The sequence below is a fragment of the Nerophis ophidion genome, linkage group LG08, assembly GCF_033978795.1.
Source record: "Nerophis ophidion isolate RoL-2023_Sa linkage group LG08, RoL_Noph_v1.0, whole genome shotgun sequence".
Taxonomy (NCBI): Eukaryota; Metazoa; Chordata; class Actinopteri; order Syngnathiformes; family Syngnathidae; genus Nerophis; species Nerophis ophidion.
In genome coordinates, this window is record NC_084618.1 from 53,384,708 (window position 1) to 53,407,797 (window position 23,090).

Sequence of the window (23,090 nt, forward strand, 5' to 3'; positions counted from 1 at the left end):
TGAGTGTTGTTAAAAGAAATGTGATGTAACACAGTGGTGAACATGTCCTTTCTCAACTACTTTGTCACGTGTTGCAACCATGAAATTCTAAGTTAATTAATATTTGCAAAAAAAAATTACGTTTATGTGTTTGAACATCAAATATGGTGTCTTTGTAGTGCATTCAATTGAATATGGGTTGAAAAGGATTTGCAAATCATAGTATTTCGTTTATATTTACATCCAACACAATTTCCCAACTCATATAGAAACGGGGTTTGTATTTGCAAGACCCCAACGACCCAGCCCTTAACTTGTCCAAAAGTTACAGATCTGACATGCTGACTTTCCTTACTCGCTTTGTTCTAATATGTCAGAGGCTGTTCACCTCAGAGACCTGCAGCGTATAAGGGTATGTGGCAGTGGCGAATGCGCTAAGACTGCAAGTTTTCAGCTTCCCCTAAAATATAAAAAAAATCTAACATGTCCTTTGTGTGTACATTTCATTGACTAAATAAGTGCCAGAATGTGTCCAGCTTTTGTTCAGAATCGGCTACATTCGCAACAGCTGACGCATTCTTCTCATTCATTAGAAAAAGGGAGTGGATTGTTCCATTGCTGTCAAACAAGACAGTATTTGGTTATATGCTTGGCTTTGTCCCATCCACAGAAAAAGTGTCTCTAGAAGTGAATGAGAAGTGGGCTCGGCCTCAGCTGGCCACAACACCACGCTTCCGTATGATGATTGGATGATTTGTCTGAGGCTAAAACCCTACATTAATGGCGGATAAATGAGCGAATCAGCGATCCTGAAATATGAAACAGCCAAAGCATTTTTTCAATTTTCATTTTACAATCTTTTGACTGATTTTTTCTTTGTAAACTCTAGCATCTTTATATCTGTTTTTGGAGACTATACTCATGTTTAGACAATAGCTGAATATTAACTTCCCCTACTTGAAAGACCAGCAGAACGCCACTGGTATACAGCTTGTGTTGTATTGTACAATATAAATAATTATGAAAATAGAGCAAAACTATACAATATAAGAACAACTAAATTAATATAATAACAAAGCTCTGATTTTAAATGAACAGTACAGGCCAAAAGTTTGGACACACCTACTCCTCATTCAATGAGTTTTCTTTATTTCCATGAGTATTTTATTGTCGATTGTCACTAAAGGCATCAAAACTATAAAAGAAGACATGTGAAGTTATGTACTTAACAAAAAGGGTGAAATAACTGAAAACATGTTTTATATTTTCTCGATGAGCTTCAAGCACACTTGCGAAGTGAAAACCATTTCAGGTGACTACCTCTTGAAGCTCATTGAGAGAATGCTAAGTGTGTGCGAAAAAGTAATCAGAATTCGTAAGTTTCACAGTTTAATTGAAAAAAGTCTTACTTATTAAACCGTCCTATTTGTGATGTATGTAGGATATTTTGAAAATGCATATTTTTACGTTGTTATTTGGACGGTGTGGCTTGGTTGTTAGAAGGGCCGATCTCGGGCTTCTGCCATCCGAAGTCATGTCCGTTGTGTCCTTGAGCAAGACACATCCTCCTTGCTGATGAGTCGTGTTTAGGGCCTTGCATGGAAGCTCCCGCCATCAGAGTGGGAATGAGTTTATGAATGGGTGAATGTGGAAGTAGTGTTAAAGCGCTTCGTGTACCTGGAAGGTAGAAAAGCGCTTTACAAGTTTAACCCATTTTCCAGCTATTGTAATGTAATGAAACGTGTGTCATTAACAGTAGCAAGCATGCTAAAACAATTATGAGTGTCTGTGTTAGTATTAATAACTTAAAATACTATTATTTTTGGAATGTTTTAGTATCACACATTCCTCAATAAATTTACCAAAACGTCACAGTAGTGTCATTGAGTCTGATTAGCTATTTAGCGAGCTAGCTTTCGCAGCGAGAGGGTCCATGACAATGACTTCTGTTGTGTTTGATCAGTCGTTTACTGCCATGTTACAGACACCGTTTGGAAACAATTAAGGTATGTAGATAAACATTTACAGAATAATCTATGTAAAGAACTAATTTCACAATGTATATACCGGTGGCTATACTCCAATGCGGCTAATACATAGAAAATGTATTTTTTTCTTTAAAAATGTTGTGGGTGCGGCTTATATCACGGTGCACTCTATAGTCCGGAAAATATGGTATATTGGCAAGCTGGCACTGATATTGACAAAAGCGCAATGCGAACACAAGATGTTTAAGGTTTACAAAGAAATCACACAAATGTTGATGAGAATAAAAAAAGGCAGGTTAGGGAACTAATTTTGTTTTGCTTCCCAGCCGTAACCAAAACAAGAAGCCCAGCTAAGCTGGCCTGATCAAAAATCCGGAATCTGCTTTCGAATAGAAACTTAAGCTTCCAGAGAATAGCCAGGAGGACTGTGCTTTTTCATAGATAAATATCAACTGCTGTCATATGGGAACATGTTGTTTACAGACTGGCTGGGAAACAGAGAAGGCTCAGGCTCCAATCTTCCTCTGCATGGAATATCGACAGTGAAAAGCTGCACAACATCCCATCATCTAAACACAAATCAGTTAATTTGATCAGAACAATGTGAGCAAGGAAGCTTGCAATAAAATAATCTGTGTCTATATACAGTGCTGTATATAGAGTCTATTTATGAATATTTTGAATCAGGCCCAAGAGCTTACATTGCCAACACACATCAAGCTAACCCTTCTCTCCTACAAATATACCCCTTGATAGCATTATAACACTAAAAAACATACACACTAAATCTCATTGGCATGTGTACAATTAAAATTAAAAAGTTAACTTTTTCTAAAAAATGTTATGACTGACATTTGTTGATCATAATTCTTTCGTCACTTCCTGTTCATGAGAAAGGACGCAAAAGAAAAAGGCTCCGCTTTTGCTACCGGAGTTTTTGTTTATTCTGAAGATTTTGATCACTTATTTGCGACCACAGCCACAGGGGAGTAACCTGGCATCCTTGAGGCACTGATACGCTGAAATAAGGCAAGTTAGATGAGTCGTTTGCCTCAAGCCATCGGCGCCTTACCGCAGCTCAAAGCGGTTGCCTAGCAACCAAAAACTACGGCGAGTTTACAGCTGTTTTAAAGTGCTTCCAACGTCGCAGTGTTTTAAGTTGACAGACTAACACCTCAAATTGATCTGTGAACAACACAAGGTACTCATTGTTGGAACAACCAAGTTAAACCTGCTGCAAGTGGCTAAAGTAACTGCCGTTTAATACACAAGAGGCACTGACGTCATCGATCTGCCGCTATGCCAAAAGCTAAAGGGAAGACTGAAAGCCCGAAACCTTCGGTGTCAGCCAACACAGGACACAACTGGGACCAAGATTTGAGACTGGATACAGGACATGATGGGGAACAAGGAGTACTACTAAAAATACTCCTTGAAATGAAAGAAGAAATTAAAGAAATAAAAAAAGATCAGAAAAAAGCAATGGAAGAACACAAACAAGATGTGAAAAGTCTGCAGCAAAATATTGAAAGTCTGCAAACTCAAATCATCACCAGAAAAAATGAAGTCTCTGATGTGTGCCAACATTTGAAGACCTTTCAAGAAGAAATGCGCCAACAAATGAAGACCTTTCAAGAAGAAATGCGCCAACAAATGAAAACCTTTCAAGAAGAAATGTGCCAACAAATGAAGACCCTTCAAGAAGAAAACTACACGCTGTGGAATATCATAGATGAAATGGAGCAGGATAAACGAATGAATGAAATCATTGTGACAGGGCACCGAATTAAACCAAGATCCTATGCGAAAGCTGTGAATAATGAAGGTGAACCAGATGAAATGGATCTTGTCTCGGCAGAACAGCAAGTAGTCAACTTCCTGCAAACAAAGGAAATTGAAATCGACATTAATACCATCGAAACATGCATCCCACTGAACAGAAGAGACAACAACGCCACTCCAGTTGTGCTTGTGAAATTTGTAAACAGAAAATCTAAAATGGCATTGCTGAGACAGGGAAAGAAGCTGAAGGGAACAAATGTGTACATGAATGAGCATCTCACTAAACGTAATGCTGGAATCGCCAAGAAAGCACGCGACTTGAGAAAGCAGGGAAAAATCCAGGGAACTTGGAGCGCCAACTGTAAAATCTACATCAAGCTGAATGGAGGTCCAGAAGCAAGAGTAATTGTTGTCAATGACATCAAAGACCTGGACAAATTTTAAGTTTACACAGCTTCCACAATAACGATGATAATGGACTCTGACAGAAAACAAGCACCTAAATTCAACATCAACACTACCATACTGCAAGGGACGACTAAAAAAGAAGACTCAGATTCAGGACTGCATCCATCTACACTTATAGAAATTATTGAAACGACATCAAAGATTGTAGAGCAAGGAAATATGGAACTACAAAACTTCTGCAACAAAGAGCACAAAAACCAGGATTTGGAAAACGATATAGATCCAGATACAAATTTTTTTTCCCACATTAGTAATAATTGTTTTTATTACACAGATGAGCAATATAATAGCAACATTAAAAGTGACAACAAATTGTCAATTATTCATTTTAATAGCAGAAGCTTGTATGCAAACTACAACAACATTAAGAACTTTTTGGAACACATCAACGAACCCTTCAAAGTGATCGCCATCACAGAAACATGGATTGATGATAAAAAAGGAATAGATTTTGATCTGGAAGGATATGAACTAAACTATATTAACAGAACCAACAAAAATGGAGGAGGAGTAGCTGTGTATGTGATGAAGAACCTGAACTACAAAGTGGTAAAAAACATGTCATTTGCTATAGATAACATCTTAGAATGTATTACCATTGAAATATGTCAGGAAAATAGCAAAAACATAGTAATTAGTTGTATATACAGATCACCTAAGTCAAGTATAGAAACATTTGAAGAATGGATCAAGGCAACTTACATGGACAATGGTAAAAAAATAATTTTCTTATGCGGTGACTTTAATATTGACTTATTGAACCCTAACAAGCAAAAGTTTATTGATGACTTCATTGATACAATGTACAGCATCAGTTTATATCCTAAAATCACAAAGCCAAGCAGAATCACAGGACACTGTGCCACGCTTATTGATAATATTTTTACTAATGATTTTGATAATAACACTACAAGTGGTTTACTTATAACCGACGTTAGTGATCATCTGCCAGTTTTTACAATATATGATGGAAACTGTAAAAAGAACACGGAAGACAAAAGGACATTTCAAAGACTGTGCACAGAGAAGAGGATGATTGCTTTCAAAATGGAGCTACAAAAGCAAGATTGGGACAATGTGTACAATGAAGAAGAGGTTGATGAAGCATATGAATATTTCTTAAACAAGTTCATAATACTTTATGACAAACATTGTCCATGGAGACAACTCAGTAGTAAACAGAGAAAGAATAATCAACCATGGATGACAAAAGGATTAAAAAATGCTTGTAAGAAGAAGAATACGCTATATAGAAAATTTATAGTACAAAGAACTACTGAGGCAGAAGTTAAGTACAAAAAGTATAAAAACAAGTTAACAAACATACTACGATCATGTAGAAAAGAATATTACAGTGAATTATTGGACAGGAACAAAAATAATATGAGAGCAACATGGGGCATTCTCAATAGCATTATTAAAAATGGCACTAAGAGGGATTACCCCCAATACTTCTTAGACAGAAATAAACATAATGACAACATAAAGGAAGTAGTTGAAAGCTTTAATAACTACTTTGTAAATATTGGACCAAAATTGGAAGAAAGGATTCCAGACCCAGTTTCAATTGAGGACTATTATGATACCATAGAGCGAAATCCCAACTCCATGTTCCTCAGTAATGTGACACAGGAGGAAATAGTTAAAATTGTGAAAAAATGTAAATCAAAGACTTCAACTGATTGTAATGGAATTGATATGGATACGATAAAAAAGGTGATTGATGAGATCTCAGGACCATTAATGTATATTAGTAACCTATCATTTCAAACAGGTACATTTCCAAACAAAATGAAAATAGCTAAAGTTGCACCAATTTATAAGACTGGTGATAAACATCTATTTACAAATTATAGACCTGTTTCTTTACTTCCACAATTTTCTAAAATCATTGAAAAACTGTTCAATAACAGATTAGAGAGTTTCATAAATAAATATAGAATACTCGAAGAGAACCAATATGGATACAGAGCTAATGTTTCAACTTCAATGGCTTTAATTGAAATCACAGAAGAAATTACCAATGCAATAGATAATAAAAAATGTGCGGCAGCAGTGTTTATGGATCTAACTAAAGCATTTGACACAATTAATCACAATATTTTAATAAAAAAACTGGAACGATATGGCATCAGAGGGTTAGTCTTAAATTGGATAAGAAGTTATCTAACGAACAGGAAACAATACGTGAAGCTAGGCGAACATACTTCTACAATGCTAAATATTTCCTGTGGTGTACCTCAGGGATCAATACTGGGACCTAAATTATTCAATCTCTATATAAATGACATTTGTAAAGTTACAAGAGATTTAAAGTTAGTATTATTTGCGGATGATACAACAGCCTTTTGTTCAGGAGAGAACACACAGTGGATAATACAAATAATAACAGAAGAAATGAACAAATTAAAAAAATGGTTTGACAAAAACAGACTATCATTGAATCTCAGTAAAACTAAAATAATGCTATTTGGTAACAGTAGAAAAGAAAGTCAAACACAAATACAAATAGACGGAATAGAAATTGAAAGAGTAAATGAAACCAAATTTCTAGGTATAATGATTGATGATAAATTGAACTGGAAATCTCATGTAAAAAATATACAACATAAAGTTGCAAGAAATACATCAATAATGAATAAAGCCAAATATTTTCTAGACCAAAAATCACTTTATATTCTCTACTGCTCACTAGTGTTACCATATCTGAGTTACTGTGTAGAAATATGGGGAAATAATTACAAAAGTACACTTCATTCACTAACAGTGTTACAAAAAAGATCAGTTAGAATAATACATAATGTTGGATATAGAGAACATACAAACCCTTTATTTATTGAATCAAAGATACTGAAATTCCACGACATAGTGGAATTGCAAACAGCTAAGATTATACACAAAGCAAACTATAACCTGCTTCCCAAGAATATACAACAATTCTTCTCAACAAAAGAAGAGAAATATAATCTTAGAGAAAAATGTAATTTAAAACATTTGTACGCACGTACAACACTTAAAACCTTCAGTATATCAGTATGTGGAATTAAATTATGGAATGGATTAAGCAAAGCAATCAAACAATGTACTAATATGATCCATTTCAAGAAACTCTTCAAACTGGAAGTGTTAACAAAGTACAAAAATGAAGAACCATGATAAACATTCTGATTTTACTCACACATTCATTTTCAAAGTAATCTGATTTATCTCATCGTATGGATTAAAATTTAAGCAATTATTTATTTATTTATTTATTTGTATTGTGATTACTTATTACTTATGGAGTATACATTGTGAATACATTGAGAACAGGAAGTGAACAAAAGTTTTAGCAACTGTTATGTAAAGAAAAGGGGTAGGATTAAATAAGCTCTGCTTCTTCCTCCTCCTTTTCGAACATGTTGGAAAGAGAAACTGGAAATTGTGATGTATCATGTTGTATGCTTGCATGTTCGAAATAAACTCAAACTCAACTCAACTCAACTCAACTCATAAGCTCTTTGGAAATGAACCTGATAGAAAGACTGTAAAACATACCAGTGCCTCCATGCTGACAACACAAAAGACATAAAACAAGTTTATTGTTAAAATGGAGTAGTAAACGCACAGCTTGTGTTTCTAAATAGTTAACAGTTATATGCAATTCGGGAGCTTCATGTGAGGTAAGATGAAACCGGTACAGAATTTTATGAGACTTCCTGAGGCACCTTACGACACTCGCGGGGGCATCTCTGTACCATTCAGCCGGACATAAGGACTAGACCGAGTTTAAACTCACACAGCTGGCGTCTGAGTTGACATGAAGTCTTCCAACATGAGGCCAATAATTGGCGACTACTCTGGTGCTGCTAGTACATTATTTTCACCGTCCGTACGCCAGCCTTTCCACTGGGAAGGTTTTTTTCGCCTATGTGGCTTGTTATAAGTTGAGAGCCTATGCTGTTGGCCTTTCTTACAGTAAGCATCCTCAGATCCAACAACATAGTAAAAAAGCATGTCCCAAATCAAGGGCATAAAGAAGAGCATTCAAGACAACAGACTGCTGGTATTCGATAAGAAATTCACAATTCGATTTGATACAAACTCAACTTTACACTAAGACACTGAACAAAATGTGTTGGAATCATAAAGTGGGACGATGAAAAATATTTTTTTTCTGTAAACTAATGAAAACATTATTTATTGCCAGTCAGAAAAATTATCTTAAACAATTCACCCTATCCTTGTTTGCGAATGACTGAGCATTTCATGGAAGCTGTTTTTATACCCAATCATGGTACCCACCTGTTCCTAATTAGCCCTTTCACCTGTGGGATGTTCCAAATAAGTGTTTGATGAGCATTCCTCAACTTTCACAGTCTTTTTTGCCACGTGTGTCAGCTTTTTTGAAACATGTTGCAGGCATTAAATTCCAAATGAGTTAATATTTGCAAAAAATAACAAAGTTTACCAGTTCACCACCTTACAAAGACAGAACCAGTCCATTATTTTACAGTTGGTTTATTTCAATTGAGTGTGCCAAAAGACAAACATAAAAAAAACATTAAATCAAGCTTATTAATTAATTTGTAGTTGACTGATGTATTGCATTTGATATTTGATATCCTACAACTTATGTGTCTATATGTCTCGCAAATTAGTTCTGCAACTTCAGCAAAATAATTTGAAAAATAAATACAAGTCAATCACCTCTGCTCCATGCAATTGCGACAATTTTGAGAAAGGTGAAGGACCAGCCTAGATTACATAGTAGGGAATGGTTAATGATTTCAGAGGAGTTGAGACCATGGTCAGCAAGAAAAGCATAAATAATATACTTGGCTGTATGGCTTGAGATGCTGCCTTGAGGTCCCCCTGCTCAAGAACACACTTCTACAGGCCAGTCTGAAGTTTTGTAATGAAACATTGAATGATTCAGACAAGGTTTTGGAGAATCTGATGTGGCCAAATAAGACCAAAACTAAACTATTTGGCATCATCTGGACTCACCATGTCGAGAGGGAAAAATATGCTGAAAATTACCCTAAAAATGCCAACTCCAAAGTCAAACAGGTAAAAACTAGGGCTGTAAATCGCTTTGTAATGGACAATTCTATCCGCATCAAGATACATGGGTTCCGATGCGATATAAAAAATTATTTATTTATAAAACAGAACGATTCGATGCAATGTTGATTATGTTCAAAAACTAATCAATAATATTCAATTTAGTGTATTAACGATTCGATTCTATGGTTTGACATTTGTTGATGGACGTATTCTTTTTTAAAACCCAAAAAACATAGGCATTCCTTCTGTGAGTACTCTCCTTTTGTTTGAGGATAAATAGTTAGGACATTGGCAACATCCAAGCTCTCAGACAAGATCTATCCAAGCTAAGTCTGAGCATGAACTGACGCCTACAGGTTCTAGCGAATATCTTGACTGGGGGGCAGGATTCCCAGGACAAGAATGGGAAGTTACGTGTGTTGTGGAGTTGAAAGGGGAAAGGAAAGTTGCAAGAAAAGGGAGCAACACACGGATATTGAGCCCTTTGTATGAGAATGTTGCATTTTGAGAAATAGAGAAAGACAAAATGGGAATCTGTCTGAGCCTCCATCACTTGGGATGTTGCAATATTGAGGGACGTCACAGCACGAAGACGTTCGGTGGTGTTGATGATACGTATCTTGTGGGTAAATATTTGCGGGGAAGCTGTGACTCTTGCGTTGTTTTAAAGATAAACTGTCTACTTATTGCTAGTCTTTGCGGAACACGGACCGTCTATTCTCGTCTCCAGTTATGTAAGTAACGTAACAAGCGTGTGACTCTTCATGGACAACCCTGGCTCGTGTCATTTTGAAGACAAAAACCTTAAACTGATTTCTAGTTCAGTGCCATAATGGGTTCATGTGTATACACAAAATTAACCCGAAGATTCACAGCTGAACCTTAGGGTTTGAGGGGGCTGTAACCGGCGTAGCCGAACCAGCCACTTCTCGAAACAGATGTCTGGCTGCATAGGTTTATCATCAGCAACCCTAGTAAAAATATTCTGCATTGGAACTTTATTTTTTCTGGCGGTACAGGAGTAATACTTCCCATCTTTGAGGTGTCGACAAACAGGGCCATGTATTGTAGAATCTTGGATTAAAACCTCATGGTCTCAGAACACCAAATATGTATTTTTGTAGATGACTATAAAACATATGGCCAAGGCAACAATGGAGCGACTCAAGAAGAAGCGAATTAAGTGCATAGAGAGACCCAGCCAGTCTCCGGACCGTAACCCCATAGAAAACCTGTAGAAGGAGCATAAACTTCCTCAAAACTTTCAGTATATGAATAGTGTCTGTAAAGTGGAATGAACCAAAACCCCTCCTAAGATTACAGGAACTGTCTGACCTCTATACTCATTTAACTTGAGGATCAAAAACACAATAGACTACTAATTAATACAAATAAAAATACAAATAAAAATCATACAATTTTCTCTGGATTTTTTAATATTCTATCACTTTTGGTTAAAATAAACTGACCAAAGAAATTAGTCCATGATCTTGTAAGCAAGTTAACTCACAAAATCAAATCAGTTTAAACAACCATTCCCCGGCTGTTACATGATATCACCAAATATGCTTTTTTTGGGGTTTTTTTTACCTGGCATGGCGTGCACCAGGTCTCCACACAGCACCATAAACCTTGGCCGAGGTCGGAGCTGATTCATGGCCGCCACCGCTTGTTTGGTGAGATCAACTTCCTCTGTCCATTCATCTCCTCCACCATCGCAATCGCCCTCTCTCCAGGCCTTCATCAGTCCAAGCTGGGGGTCTGCAGCCTGAATGAAGTAGAAGGGGCCGGTCCACTCATGCTCAATATCTGTGGGAGAGCAAAAAAAGACAAATGGTAGAATGGAAGAGCTGGGGTGATTCTCTAATTTATGTGTAATTTAAACTTTGATGTGTAAAACTTTTTTACAAGACGACAACAAAATCTTAGCCATTTATATCTATGTATATCCATCCATTTTTCTAGCGCTTATGGTGCCTATCTCAGCTACAATCGGGCAGAAGGCGGTGTACACCCTGGACAAGTCACCACCTCATCTTAAAAAGGTACACACACACACACACATATACACATATATATATATATATATATATATATATATATATATATACAGGGTTTCCCACATATTCATTTATCTGTGGCAGCCCGCCACAAAAGAATTACGGCCGCAACAAATAAAAAAAAAAAAAATAAAATAAAAAAAAAATATATATATATATATATATATATATATATATATATATATATATATATATATATATATATATATATATATATCTATATACAGGGTTTCCCACACATTCATGTATCTGTGGCAGCCCGCCACGAAAGAATTACGGCCGCCACAAATAAAAAATATATATATATATATCCGGCTTTTGACTTGCTCATAAAAGCAATGGGACTGTCCGTGAATATGTTAATATTATATAAATATGTATATAAACATGTATATAAAGTGTTGTAATTGTATTCCAACTCCGCGTTCTTCTTGGTCATCGCCGCCGCCGTGTGTATATATAAATATATATATATGTATGTGTGAAAAAGTGGTAGTAAACTTCAAGAAATGTAGATGGAAATGTGTTACAGCAGAAAGTAAGAAAATTACCAAGTAGCTCATTAAGAGTCAGGAGACAGCATAATACTATGTTGTCTTTTGCTGAGGAGCAGCCTGTCGTACACGTAAGGACAGGGCTTGTCAACCCATATATCGGCTGTGTCAATACCAAGGGTTGTATCAGTAAATGATATTAAGGTTATTTGATCGATATTTTCATCCCACAATCCATCCATCCATGTTCTTCCGCCTATCCGAGGTCGGGTCAAGTACAAGACTTGAACTCCTCCACTTGGCGATCTCCTCCCAAACTTGGAGATGGCACTCCAACCTTTTCGTGGTGAGAAACATGGACTTGGTCTTAGAGGTGCCGATTCTCATCCGTGTCGCTTGCTTCACAATCGGCTATAAACCGATCAAGTGAGAGCTGAACATCATGGCCAGATGAAGCCATCGGGACCACATCTTCTGCAATAAGCAGAGCCCTAATCCTACAGCTACCAAACCGGATCCCCTCAACGCCTTGACTGTGCCAAGAAAGTCTGTCAATAAAAATTGTGAACAGAACTGGTGACAAAGGGCAGCCCAGGAGGAGTCCAATCCTTAATGGAAATGGATTAGACTTACTGCCAGCAATTGCTGACCAAGTTCTGACACCGATCATACAGTGAGCGGACCACCAAAATCAAATGGTCCGATATTTTCATTTGCACAAAATCATTTTATTGTCATTTTTGATGATAGTAACAAATTTCAAAAACACATGAGTACTATGAGGGACAAATTAAAGGATTTAAAAGAATAGTACATGTTAGTTTTTGCTTGTTTTCTTTTTGTGTACTAATGACTTTGTTTTGCCCAAACAATAGTACTGTATGTAATAAAAGAGAATAAAAAATAGAATAGATCTTTATTGTCATTGCAAAAGTACAATGAGATTTAATGTTTTGGTACAGTCCCACTAAGAGCAGACATACGTTACAGGGGAGTACAAGACGAGACTGCCAATGGATCATAGACTTACGGCGCTCCTTAAAAAAATGAGAAAAGGGTTACATTGGGAGAGGGGAGGAGTAAAAAAATATAAGTCTAAGGCTAGACCCTCAGGAGGGGTCCAGACTGAGTCCAGAAAAAAAAACTCACATAGCATGGCACACATTTAGACATGGTATACATATCACACCAACTTGCAACAGAGGGAGGGAGATGTTGTTGACAATAAAAAGACTGGCCCAAAAAAACAAAGGCAAATGAAGTTCCCCTTGTTTAATGCAAATGGACAGATTCCGGGAGAAGGGGTTTACAACTGCTTTCTTCTCCACTCATTTAGTTTCACGAGGAATAACAAGCAGTAATGTAGTTACAGGCTGCTGTGATTGTGGCGCATCTGCATGCTACACAGATCCCCTACTTCAGCAGGCGCCCTAAACTGCTTAGCATCCTCTGTGTTTAACATGCTCTCCGTGTACAGTACCTCTCTTTTAAACGAGACTGTGATAATGATGTCCTCAAGCGAAACTTGATTGAACAAGAAAACGTCTGATTGGGTTTTTTGGGAGGTGTGTGTGGGGGGGATAATGCTAGCTTAACAATGATCCCCGTGAATGTAACTGACGTTTTTTGGAAGGGATGAGGTGGAACGTATTCAACACTAACAGAAATTACTGGAACCTCACATTTTAAATGAGAAAAAGGGAAAACATGACAAAGTAGTTTGCAGGGCGCATCATCAAATATCTATATAGCATCAAAGAGCTAAAATATTTTTCTTTATCTTTAGTTAGAGACGTGCCAGTTATCGTCCATCCATCAATATTGTCCAATTTTTATGAAGATGTATGTGGTCGCCATTATTATTGCTGTTAAACGCCGATCCCTTCTGTTTGATGTGATATTTCTTTTTAGTCCCTAGCAAGCAGCTAATTGTGTGCCTCCATACACAGTGAGGAGCCTCTTCCCTAAGTTAATAATAATCACCTCCATTACAGCAAATAAATGTAATTCCTTGAGTATTGTTATTAAGTATCATTATCACGTATTAGGAGGAGGGGGAGGCTAAAAACAAACACCGTAAAAAAGCATGTCTGCTCATGACTTCTGATAGCTACGCTAGCTTGAAACAACTCAAGAAAAAAATTCTTATTACACTTCAAGTATTGCATTTGGAAGCGTGTTACAGCAGAAAGTAAGCAGTTATTAATAGGTAATTAACTAAAATAATAATAAGACTCTAGAGCAGGTTCGGGCAAATTGTGGCCTGCGGGCCGTATGGAGCCCTTTATTCTTTTCAACCCGACCCACTAAACATTGTAAAATTATTCTTTTAAACCTTTACCATCAAACTGGAGCTTTGTGGCGCATTTTTCAAATTACTGTAAGTCTTGAACCGAAAAGAGTTTTCCAACGGTTGGAATCTGCGCATTTGAGTGATATACAGGTCATTACGGTAAACTACGTCACAGCCGCTCCAAGCAGACAAGGCAAGTGTGAGCAGGTTTGTTTACAGCAGCCGGCCTGAAACGTGAGTGTCAGGGAGGAACATGGAAGTAAATTTCTACAACAAAGTTTTGCTCTGCAGAAAAGTGATATTAAATGAATTATTATTTTATGGATCAGTGAGTGTTTTTTTGGTAATTTGCATTCATGTTTTGCCGTGTTTATTGCATATTTTTAACATTTTGCTATATTGTAAAGGATTGATCTCGAGACAGTAGTCTGTGAAGTAAAGATAGACATATCTTCTGAGTATTCACTGTTTTATCGTTTTTAGCATTCAATCGGTCATATTGTAAGTGTTTGTATTGTGTGTTTAACTTTTGCCCTTTTCTACGGCATTTTAGGAATTTCTTTCACTAATGCTAAAAAACCTACACGCGTAAAGTGTTCCTTAAAAGGGGAACAAGCACACATACAACAAAGTACGTGACACTTTTTATAGCTAGAACAGGGGTGCCCATTACGTCGATCGCGAGCTCCTGGTCAATCGGGGAGGGAGTGTCAGTCAATCGCCAGCCAGACATTAAAAATATAGACCAAACATTTGCTATCATCAATTTTTACCAAGACGTCACTTTCGTCACTTGATTGACATTAACGGCATCCGAGCATCTTCTGAGATGACCCTGGCTGCTGCGAGCTCATTATTAAGAAAAAAATACCGACAGGATGGCGAGAAACACTTTTTATTTCAACAGACTCTCGCGCCGTACCTGCACAGTTCCTATCTTCACAATAAAAGTGCTGCTTCATACTGCCTGCGCTAACAAAACAAGAGTCTCAGAAACCTGGTAAACGACAGTTTGCCTCCAATGTATTTCTTGTAAAGTGTATAAAAACAAGTACAGAAGCTGGACAAATTACAGTTGTGATCAAAATTATTCAACCCCCACACAATTTTGATGTTTTAGCAAGTTGGATATTTATTCCGTATTTTGTTTATAGTCATATCAAATAACGATGTGTCAAATAGACAAATCCAACTTAAATTGTAACACTGTAGTTTACAAAATACCAAAAAAGGGCATTTTTCTTAATATCTCATTGGCAAAATTATTCAACCCCCTAGTTACATGCATCTTTAGTACTTAGTAGAACACCCTTTGGCAGTAATTACATCCTTCAAACGTGATACATAACCGGACACAAGCTTCTTGCAACGATCTACAGGTATTTTAGCCCATTCCTCTTGGGCAAAGGCCTCCAGTTCATCCATATTCTTGGGCTTGCGTGCTGCCACTGCCTTCTTCAAGTCCCACCACAGGTTTTCTATAGGATTTAGGTCTGGCGACTGTGAAGGCTGCTCCAGAGTCTTCCAGCCCTTCTTCTGCAACCACTGTGATGTTGATTTGGAGGTATGCTTGGGATTGTTGTCCTTTTGGAAGGTCCAACGTCTCCCAAGCCTCAGATTTGTCACTGACTTCATGACATTTGCAGCTAATCTATCCTGGTAGGAATTAGAATTCATAATGCCTTGAACGCGTTGGAGATTCCCGATACCTGAGACAGAGAAACAGCCCCAGAGCATAATTGACTCCCCACCATGCTTAACAGTAGGAAAGGTGTTCTTCTCTTTGTAAGCTTCATTTTTTTCTCCTCCAGACATAACGTTGATTCATAGGCCCAAAGAGTTCCAGTTTTGTCTCATCATTCCATAAAACAGTTTCCCAAAACCTTTGGGGTTTGTCCAGATGATTTTTGGCATACTAGAGTCTATTTTCTTGTCCCTGGTAGTCAGAAGTGGGGTGCACCTGTGAGTTCTGGCATGGAGGCCTTCATTTCGTAGTCCGCGCCTTATTGTCTGGGACGAAACCTGCGTTCCCCTCTCTGCAATGCCCTGTTGTAGTTCCTCAACTGTTACCCGGGGGTTTTTCACCACAGTACGCTTCAAATACCGGACAGCAGTTGCACACAACATCCTCTTTCTACCACGCCCAGGTAGTGTTTCCACTGTCCCTTTAGCTTTAAACTTGCAAATTATGCTCCCAACTGTGTCTCTCGGAATGTGTAATGTCTTTGCTATTTTCTTATATACATATATTTTCTTATGAAGAGAAATTACCTCCTCTCTTGACTTCTTTGACCACTCCCTGGACTTCACCATGTTGCAAATGCACCATTGACCATCTCCAAGAAGCTGAGCGTCACAGTCTTTTTCAATGAGTTTACTTGTTGCTCGTTATGGTTCTAATGACATCTACAGGTGTTTTCAACACCTGATTGAAAAGACCTTATTCAAATTCTGTTCTTAAGAGTTATGATCTTCAATGGGTTGAATTATGTTGTCAATGAGATATTAAGAGAAATGACACTGTTTGGTATGTTACAAAATATAATGTTGTAATTCAAGTTGCATTCGTCTATTTAATGCATCTTTATTTGATATGACTATAAACAAAATACGGAATAAATGTCCAACTTGCTAAAATACCAAAATTGTGTGGGGGTTGAATAATTTTGATCACAACTGTAGAAGCCAAAAACCAACCGCTTTCATGTGGTATTGGACAGAAAGGAGGATTTTTTTTTTTTCTATTTCCTCCATTTGAAAATGCGGACAATATTAGCACTACTGTTTGATTCCAAACAATGCAAGTCATCAGAATCAGATAATAGACCAACTTATATTCTTGTCTTCATGAAATAAAGGAATCTAAATGTGTTAAACATGTTTGTATTATCATTAAACACCTTTAACTTGTTAACAAATACATCTCTTTCATAAATAAATTAATATAAATTATATATACATGAATGAGGTAGATCCCCTCGACTTGGTCAATTGAAAAGTAGCTTGTCTGAGGAAAAAGTGTGGGCACGCCTGAGCTAAAATATTGAGTCAAAAAACATTAGACACAAAGAAACTCCCGTTGTCATGTTAAAAATCTGAAGTAAAATAATAAGGCTGGTGAATATTGTCACTCAATCATCAGTCAGTCACTACTCTGTTACTCAGAAATATCCTGCTGTTATCAAATATATAGTACTGTGTGTGTGCATATGTGAACGCATGCACACAAACACACACACACACACACACACCCCCAGACATATTTTTACAGACAATAATTTCCCCTGCCTGGCATACAGAGAAGGTAATATAACAACTTTTAGTGTGTCAGCATTGTCACAGTCAGTACATGACATGTAAGAGTGGATCAATCCATAAATTTGTAGTGTCGCAATCAAGGTTAGTATCACTCCATGATCCATACTAGCATTATTAGATCGATATTTCTATTTTCTCAACATGATTCTTTATGTTGTTAAGTTTTATGTTTACAAATTTAGCAAATAAGTCCCTAAAAACAGGATTTGGAGACCAAGGATGAGGTCGGCTGCCTGTGCAGGATTACCATTGCAACCTTACTCTTTTCACAGCAGTATCTTGTAACGGACATTTACACGATGTTCGATCGAGGTAATTATGGTAACAGCTGAGCACCATGATCGAACTGAAATTAATCCCGATCATTAATCACGATCATGCAATCACCTAGCCCTAGCACTCGGGAGCAGAGAGGCCGGCGCCGGAGTCGCCATATTCTTTTAAAAAGTTTGTTGTGTTGCATCATCATTGTGCATCAGAGAGGCCTACATAAACAGGCAAGGGGCGGAGTTGAGTTTTCTCTTCTCTGCACCCGCACAGGGTGCAGAGAAGAGAAAACTGCTGTAACAAATGCATACCAAAGGATACAGGTGTGGCTGTGTTTTCTCAAATATTTATCTCTTTTTAAACTTAACCGGTATTAATTGTAATGCCAAGATACAGCCTGGCCCTAGTATGTTGTGTGTTTATATGTGCTTATGTTTGCTGAGGTGTTTTTCATAGTTTGGGATTGGCTTTTTTTCCCCTTCTCCCTCATTCTTGTTTTTTTCCTTTTCTTAGCGACCCATCAGCCTTCCAGTACTGTCTACCCCAGGCATAACTGCAATTCTATTTCTTGGATGGGTTGACTGTAAACACGTACTGTTGTACTGTCTGGGTGCAATGACAATTAAAGCATCTTGTATACAAATACTAGCTTTTGATTTTGTTTAGTAATTGTTTAGTTACTGTGTTTTGATCCCATGTCAAAACACAGTCAACAATACACAATAATTAAAAAAAAATCAAAAGCTATTATTTATTATTTATCAAGCTATTATTGAAAAAATCCCACATAATTTACTTAGTATATAAATAATAGCTTTTGATTTTGTTTAGTCATTGTTTAGTTACTGTGTTTTGAGCCCATATCACAACACAGACAATAATACACAATAACTAAAAAAAAATCAAAAGCTATTATTTATATACTATATAAATTATTTGTGATTTTTTTTTTCAATTTAAAAGTACATTTTAAAAAATGCAGTTAATACATGTCATTGGTATCAGTATCGGCCGATCACACTCATTAAATGATCTGAATCGGGAGCATAAAGCTGTGACCAGAACATCCCTACTGTAATTTTTGCAACACTTCTGCAACCAGATAATGACTAACATCAACAAGGGGCGGCATGGCTGCAGGTTTGCTCCCCACCTCTTGCCATCCAAATCACTGCCGTTGTGTCCATGGGCAGGACACTTCACCCTTGCCCCTAGTGCCGCTCACACTGGTGAATGAATGAACGAATGATGGGTGGTGGTCGGAGGGGCCGAAGGCGCAAATTGGCAGCCACGCTTCCGTCAGTCTACCCCAGACAGCTATGGCTACAAATGTAGAATACCACCACAGGTAAGAATGATGGGTTCTCCCTTCTCTGTGAAGCGGTTTGAATGTCTAGAAAAGTTCCATATAAATGTAATCTAGTGGTTCTCAACCTTTTTTCAGTGATGTACCCCCTGTGAACATTTTTATAATTCAAGTACCCCCTAATCAGAGCAAAGCATTTTTTGTTGAAAAAAAGAGATAAAGAAGTAAAATAAAGCACTATGTCATCAGTTTCTGATTTATTAAATTGTATAACAGTGCAAAATATTGCTCATTGTAGTGGTCTTTCTTGAAATATTTGGAAAAAAAGATATAAAAATAACTAAAAACTTGTTGAAAAATAAACAAGTGATTCAATTATAAATAAAGATTTCTACACTGAGGTAATCATCAACTTAAAGTGCCCTCTTTGGAGATTGTAATAGACATGGATTCATAAACTTAATTCTAAACATTTCTTCACAAAAAAAGAAATCTTTAACATCAATATTTATGGGACATGTCCACAAAAAAATCCTGCTGTCAACACTGAATATTGCCTTGTTGCATTTCTTTTCACAGTTTATGAACTTCATTCATATTTTCTTAAAACCTGTCTATCTGTGTTGGCCCTGCGATGAGTTAGCGACTTGTCCAGGGTGTACCCCGCCTTCCGCCCGATTGTAGCTGAGATAGGCGCCAGCACCCCCCGCGACCCCAAAAGGGAATAAGCGGTGGAAAATGGATGTAAAAATGGATTATTCAATAAATATATTCATAAAGGATTTTTGAATTGTTGCTATTTTTAGAATATTTAAAAAAAATCTCACATACCCCCTGGCATACCTTCAAGTACCCCTAGGGGTACGCGTACCCCCATTTGAGAACCACTGATCTAATCCATTATTATTATTATAAAAAACAGAAGAATATACAGCAAAAGTTATGTGGTGTGTATGTGTCTTATGTGGCGATACCCATGGTACCAGCTTGTGCGAATGAATTTTAGCAAAGTTTTGAAAGCCATGTCACTGTTCCATTAGCTTCTAGCATTATTTTGCTACCAGTTATTGTTGTTATGTCACTCGTTATCAAAGTTGGTGGTTTTTTTTGTTCTTTTTAAATAGACACAACATAGGGGATTGATCTTTATGCCGCAAGCCCATTTATTAGGGTTGCGGGTGAGCTACAGCCTTTATCAGTTGACTCTGGGCGAAAGGGGAGATACACCCTTGAGTAGTCATTAGTTAGTAACAGTGCATATATATACACCAACAATTCCCACTCACATTCACACCTGAGACTCTTGACTGTGAGGCGGACAAGCTAACCAAATAAAATCACACATGACTGAGTTGCATGGCACTCTTAAATAATCCTCTATGAGTTTTATAACTTACAGATCAGTATCTCTGTCTCCCTGTAGTCAGACGTATGAACTATTTTACAGACAGAGAAGAAGATAAAAAACACAGCACAAGGACTTGGAGGAGCCAGAACAGCTCCCCTGACAGGCTGAACATATCTTCAAACACAAATTGTACAATGTCCCGGGTGGCAGATGCTGAAGTCCAAAGAGAAGTAATATTCATTTGGAGATGAAAGAACTAAAGTTCTGCTTTTGTTGCAGTTGAGGAAAATTACTAGAACTGTGGATTGATTCTTTTGCATTGCTTTCCATCCATCCATCCATCTGTTTTGTACCGTGGGAGGGGGGGGGGGGGGGGGGGGGGTACACTGGAGCAGCTACAATCGAGCGGAAGGCGGGGTACACCCTGGACAAGTCGCCACCTCATTGCAGGGCGAACACAGATAGACAGACAACATTCACACTCACATTCACGCACAAGGGCCAATTTAGTGTTGCCAATCAACTTATCCCAGGTGCATGTCTTTGGAAGTGGGAGGAAGCCAGAGTACCCGGAAGGAACCCACGCATTCACAGTGAGGACATGCAAACTCCACACAGAAAGATCCCGAGCCCGGGATTGAACCCAGGACTACTCAGGACCTTCGTATTGTGAGGCAGACGCACTAACCCCTCTTCCACTGTGAAGCCCGCATTGCTTTCTACTGGTAATTTAAATTCTAAAATCAAAAAAAGGCAACAAACTCAACTGAGTAAATGTTTTTGTGTTATAGTACTTTTTCACAATTTGCTGTTCTCTAACAAGGAGCTAAACAGTGTGTGATCCAGGAATCAACTAATATATTTCCACACAGTATGTCTTTCTGTGACACACTAAACTCAGTGGAAATGTTAAGTAGTTTTAAGCCATGGTGTGATACAATACTGTTGTTTGTTTAAGGGAAGCTCAGGGCTGTACGCCTAGGCTTTTCACTAGGAGCACAGCTGCCCTGAAAAAACAAAAATTAGGAGCAAAGACAAAATTTAGGTGAAAAATGAAATGTTTTACAAACCCCGTTTCCATATGAGTTGGGAAATTGTGTTAGATGTAAATATAAACCGAATACATTGATTTGCAAATCATTTTCAACCCATATTCAGTTGTATATGCTACAAAGATAACATATTTGATATTCAAACTGATAAACATTTTTTTTTTGCAAATAATAATTAACTTTAGAATTTGATGCCAGCAACACAAGACAAATAAGTTGGGAAAGGTGGCAATAAATAATGAAAAAGTTGAGGAATGCTCATCAAACACTTATTTGGAACATCCCACAGGTGTGCAGGCTAATTGGTGTGCGGACAAGACTGAGGACAGCATGCGGCCCTTATTAGGGTGAAGGTTTCATGTTTAGAGAGGACACTAAAGGCACGTCCCTAGTGAGCATATAGATAGATAGATAGTACTTTATTGATTCCTCCAGGAAAATATAAAAAATATAGTGCTGCTATGCGCAGTGTAAATAAAAAAGTTGCCCACATGAACGCTCACTTTTGACATTCCGGTGAATCACACTGGAGAAGAGGGTATCGAATACGCACAACGGGGCAATAAAAGTCGGCTTTTACTGGTGTGCTAGTAATGCTAAAGGACAACGAGACTGACTTTGAAAATGAGGAGAGGGAATCTGGCGTGTTGGATGGAGAACTTGCCCAGCTGTTCATTTCGGACACAGAAGATGAGGACTTTGATCGATTTGTGGATGAGGACTGATCAAAAAATAATGTGAGTACATTGATAAATACTTCAATAAAGTACAACCAAACTCAGCTTTGCTCCTGCTGCCTTTTTAAAACGGCGTTCATGCATGGTAGCGTATGTTTTAAGCTAGCGTATGTTCAACCATGCCTGCGCCAAAAATATGCTGCACCTTATGCGTTAATAACAGAAATAGCACCCGTGACTGACACGGCGCTTTTTAATACGGTGCGCCCTATGGTCGCGATAATACAGTATAGTGGCTTCGATAACGGGAACCAGTTCTCAAAAAGGGATTCTAACCCAAAGAATCGGTTATTTTATAATCGAACAATTGGAAGAACTGGTTTCGAACATCATCCCTACTCATATGTGTGTTTATTTATGTATAAAATATATAGAGCAGGGGTCTCAAACTCAATTTACCTGGGGACCGCTGGATACAGAGTATAGGTGAGGCTGGGCCGCAAGAAAAGATTTCTTAAAAAAAATGTTTGCATACTCCTCAGCATGTCTAGTTGTACAATGATGTTTCGAATTGTATCCCTTGTGCACCCCAACTTTCTCTGTGCAAATAAGACACGTCGGGGTACCCCTGTGCTCAACAAAGAAATATTGCATCTCCCACTTTTTCTGGAATTGTCTTTGCTCATCACAAACCTTTCTCGTCACTGCAGGCTTTGAAAAAGACATGTTTGGGGTTGTGGAATACAGTATATTTGTATTTAGCCCTAGTGTGTGAATGTGAGTGTGAATGTTGTCTGTCTATCTGTGTTGGCCCTGCGATGAGGTGGCGACTTGTCCAGGGTGTACCCCGCCTTCCGCCCGACTGTAGCTGAGATATGCGCCAGCGCCCCCCGCGACCCCAAAAAGGGAATAAGCGGTAGAAAATGAATGAATGAATGAATGTATTTAGCCCACGCACGGAGAATAATGTTATTTTCGCAATGTGCGTCGTTACGCTTTTCCTCCCTAC

At 37.8% G+C, this 23,090-nt stretch overlaps 1 protein-coding gene across 3 annotated transcripts in view; it reads right to left on the minus strand.

Annotated features, from left to right (window-relative positions):
• Window positions 1-23,090, minus strand: part of cpped1 (calcineurin-like phosphoesterase domain containing 1) — a 91,795-nt gene that overhangs the window by 65,715 nt on the left and 2,990 nt on the right. For all 3 annotated transcript variants that reach the window (XM_061908909.1, XM_061908910.1, XM_061908911.1), the window contains exon 2: window positions 10,857-11,075. In XM_061908909.1, coding sequence (XP_061764893.1) covers window positions 10,857-11,075 — 219 coding nt within the window. The remainder of the gene's footprint in view (window positions 1-10,856; window positions 11,076-23,090) is intronic.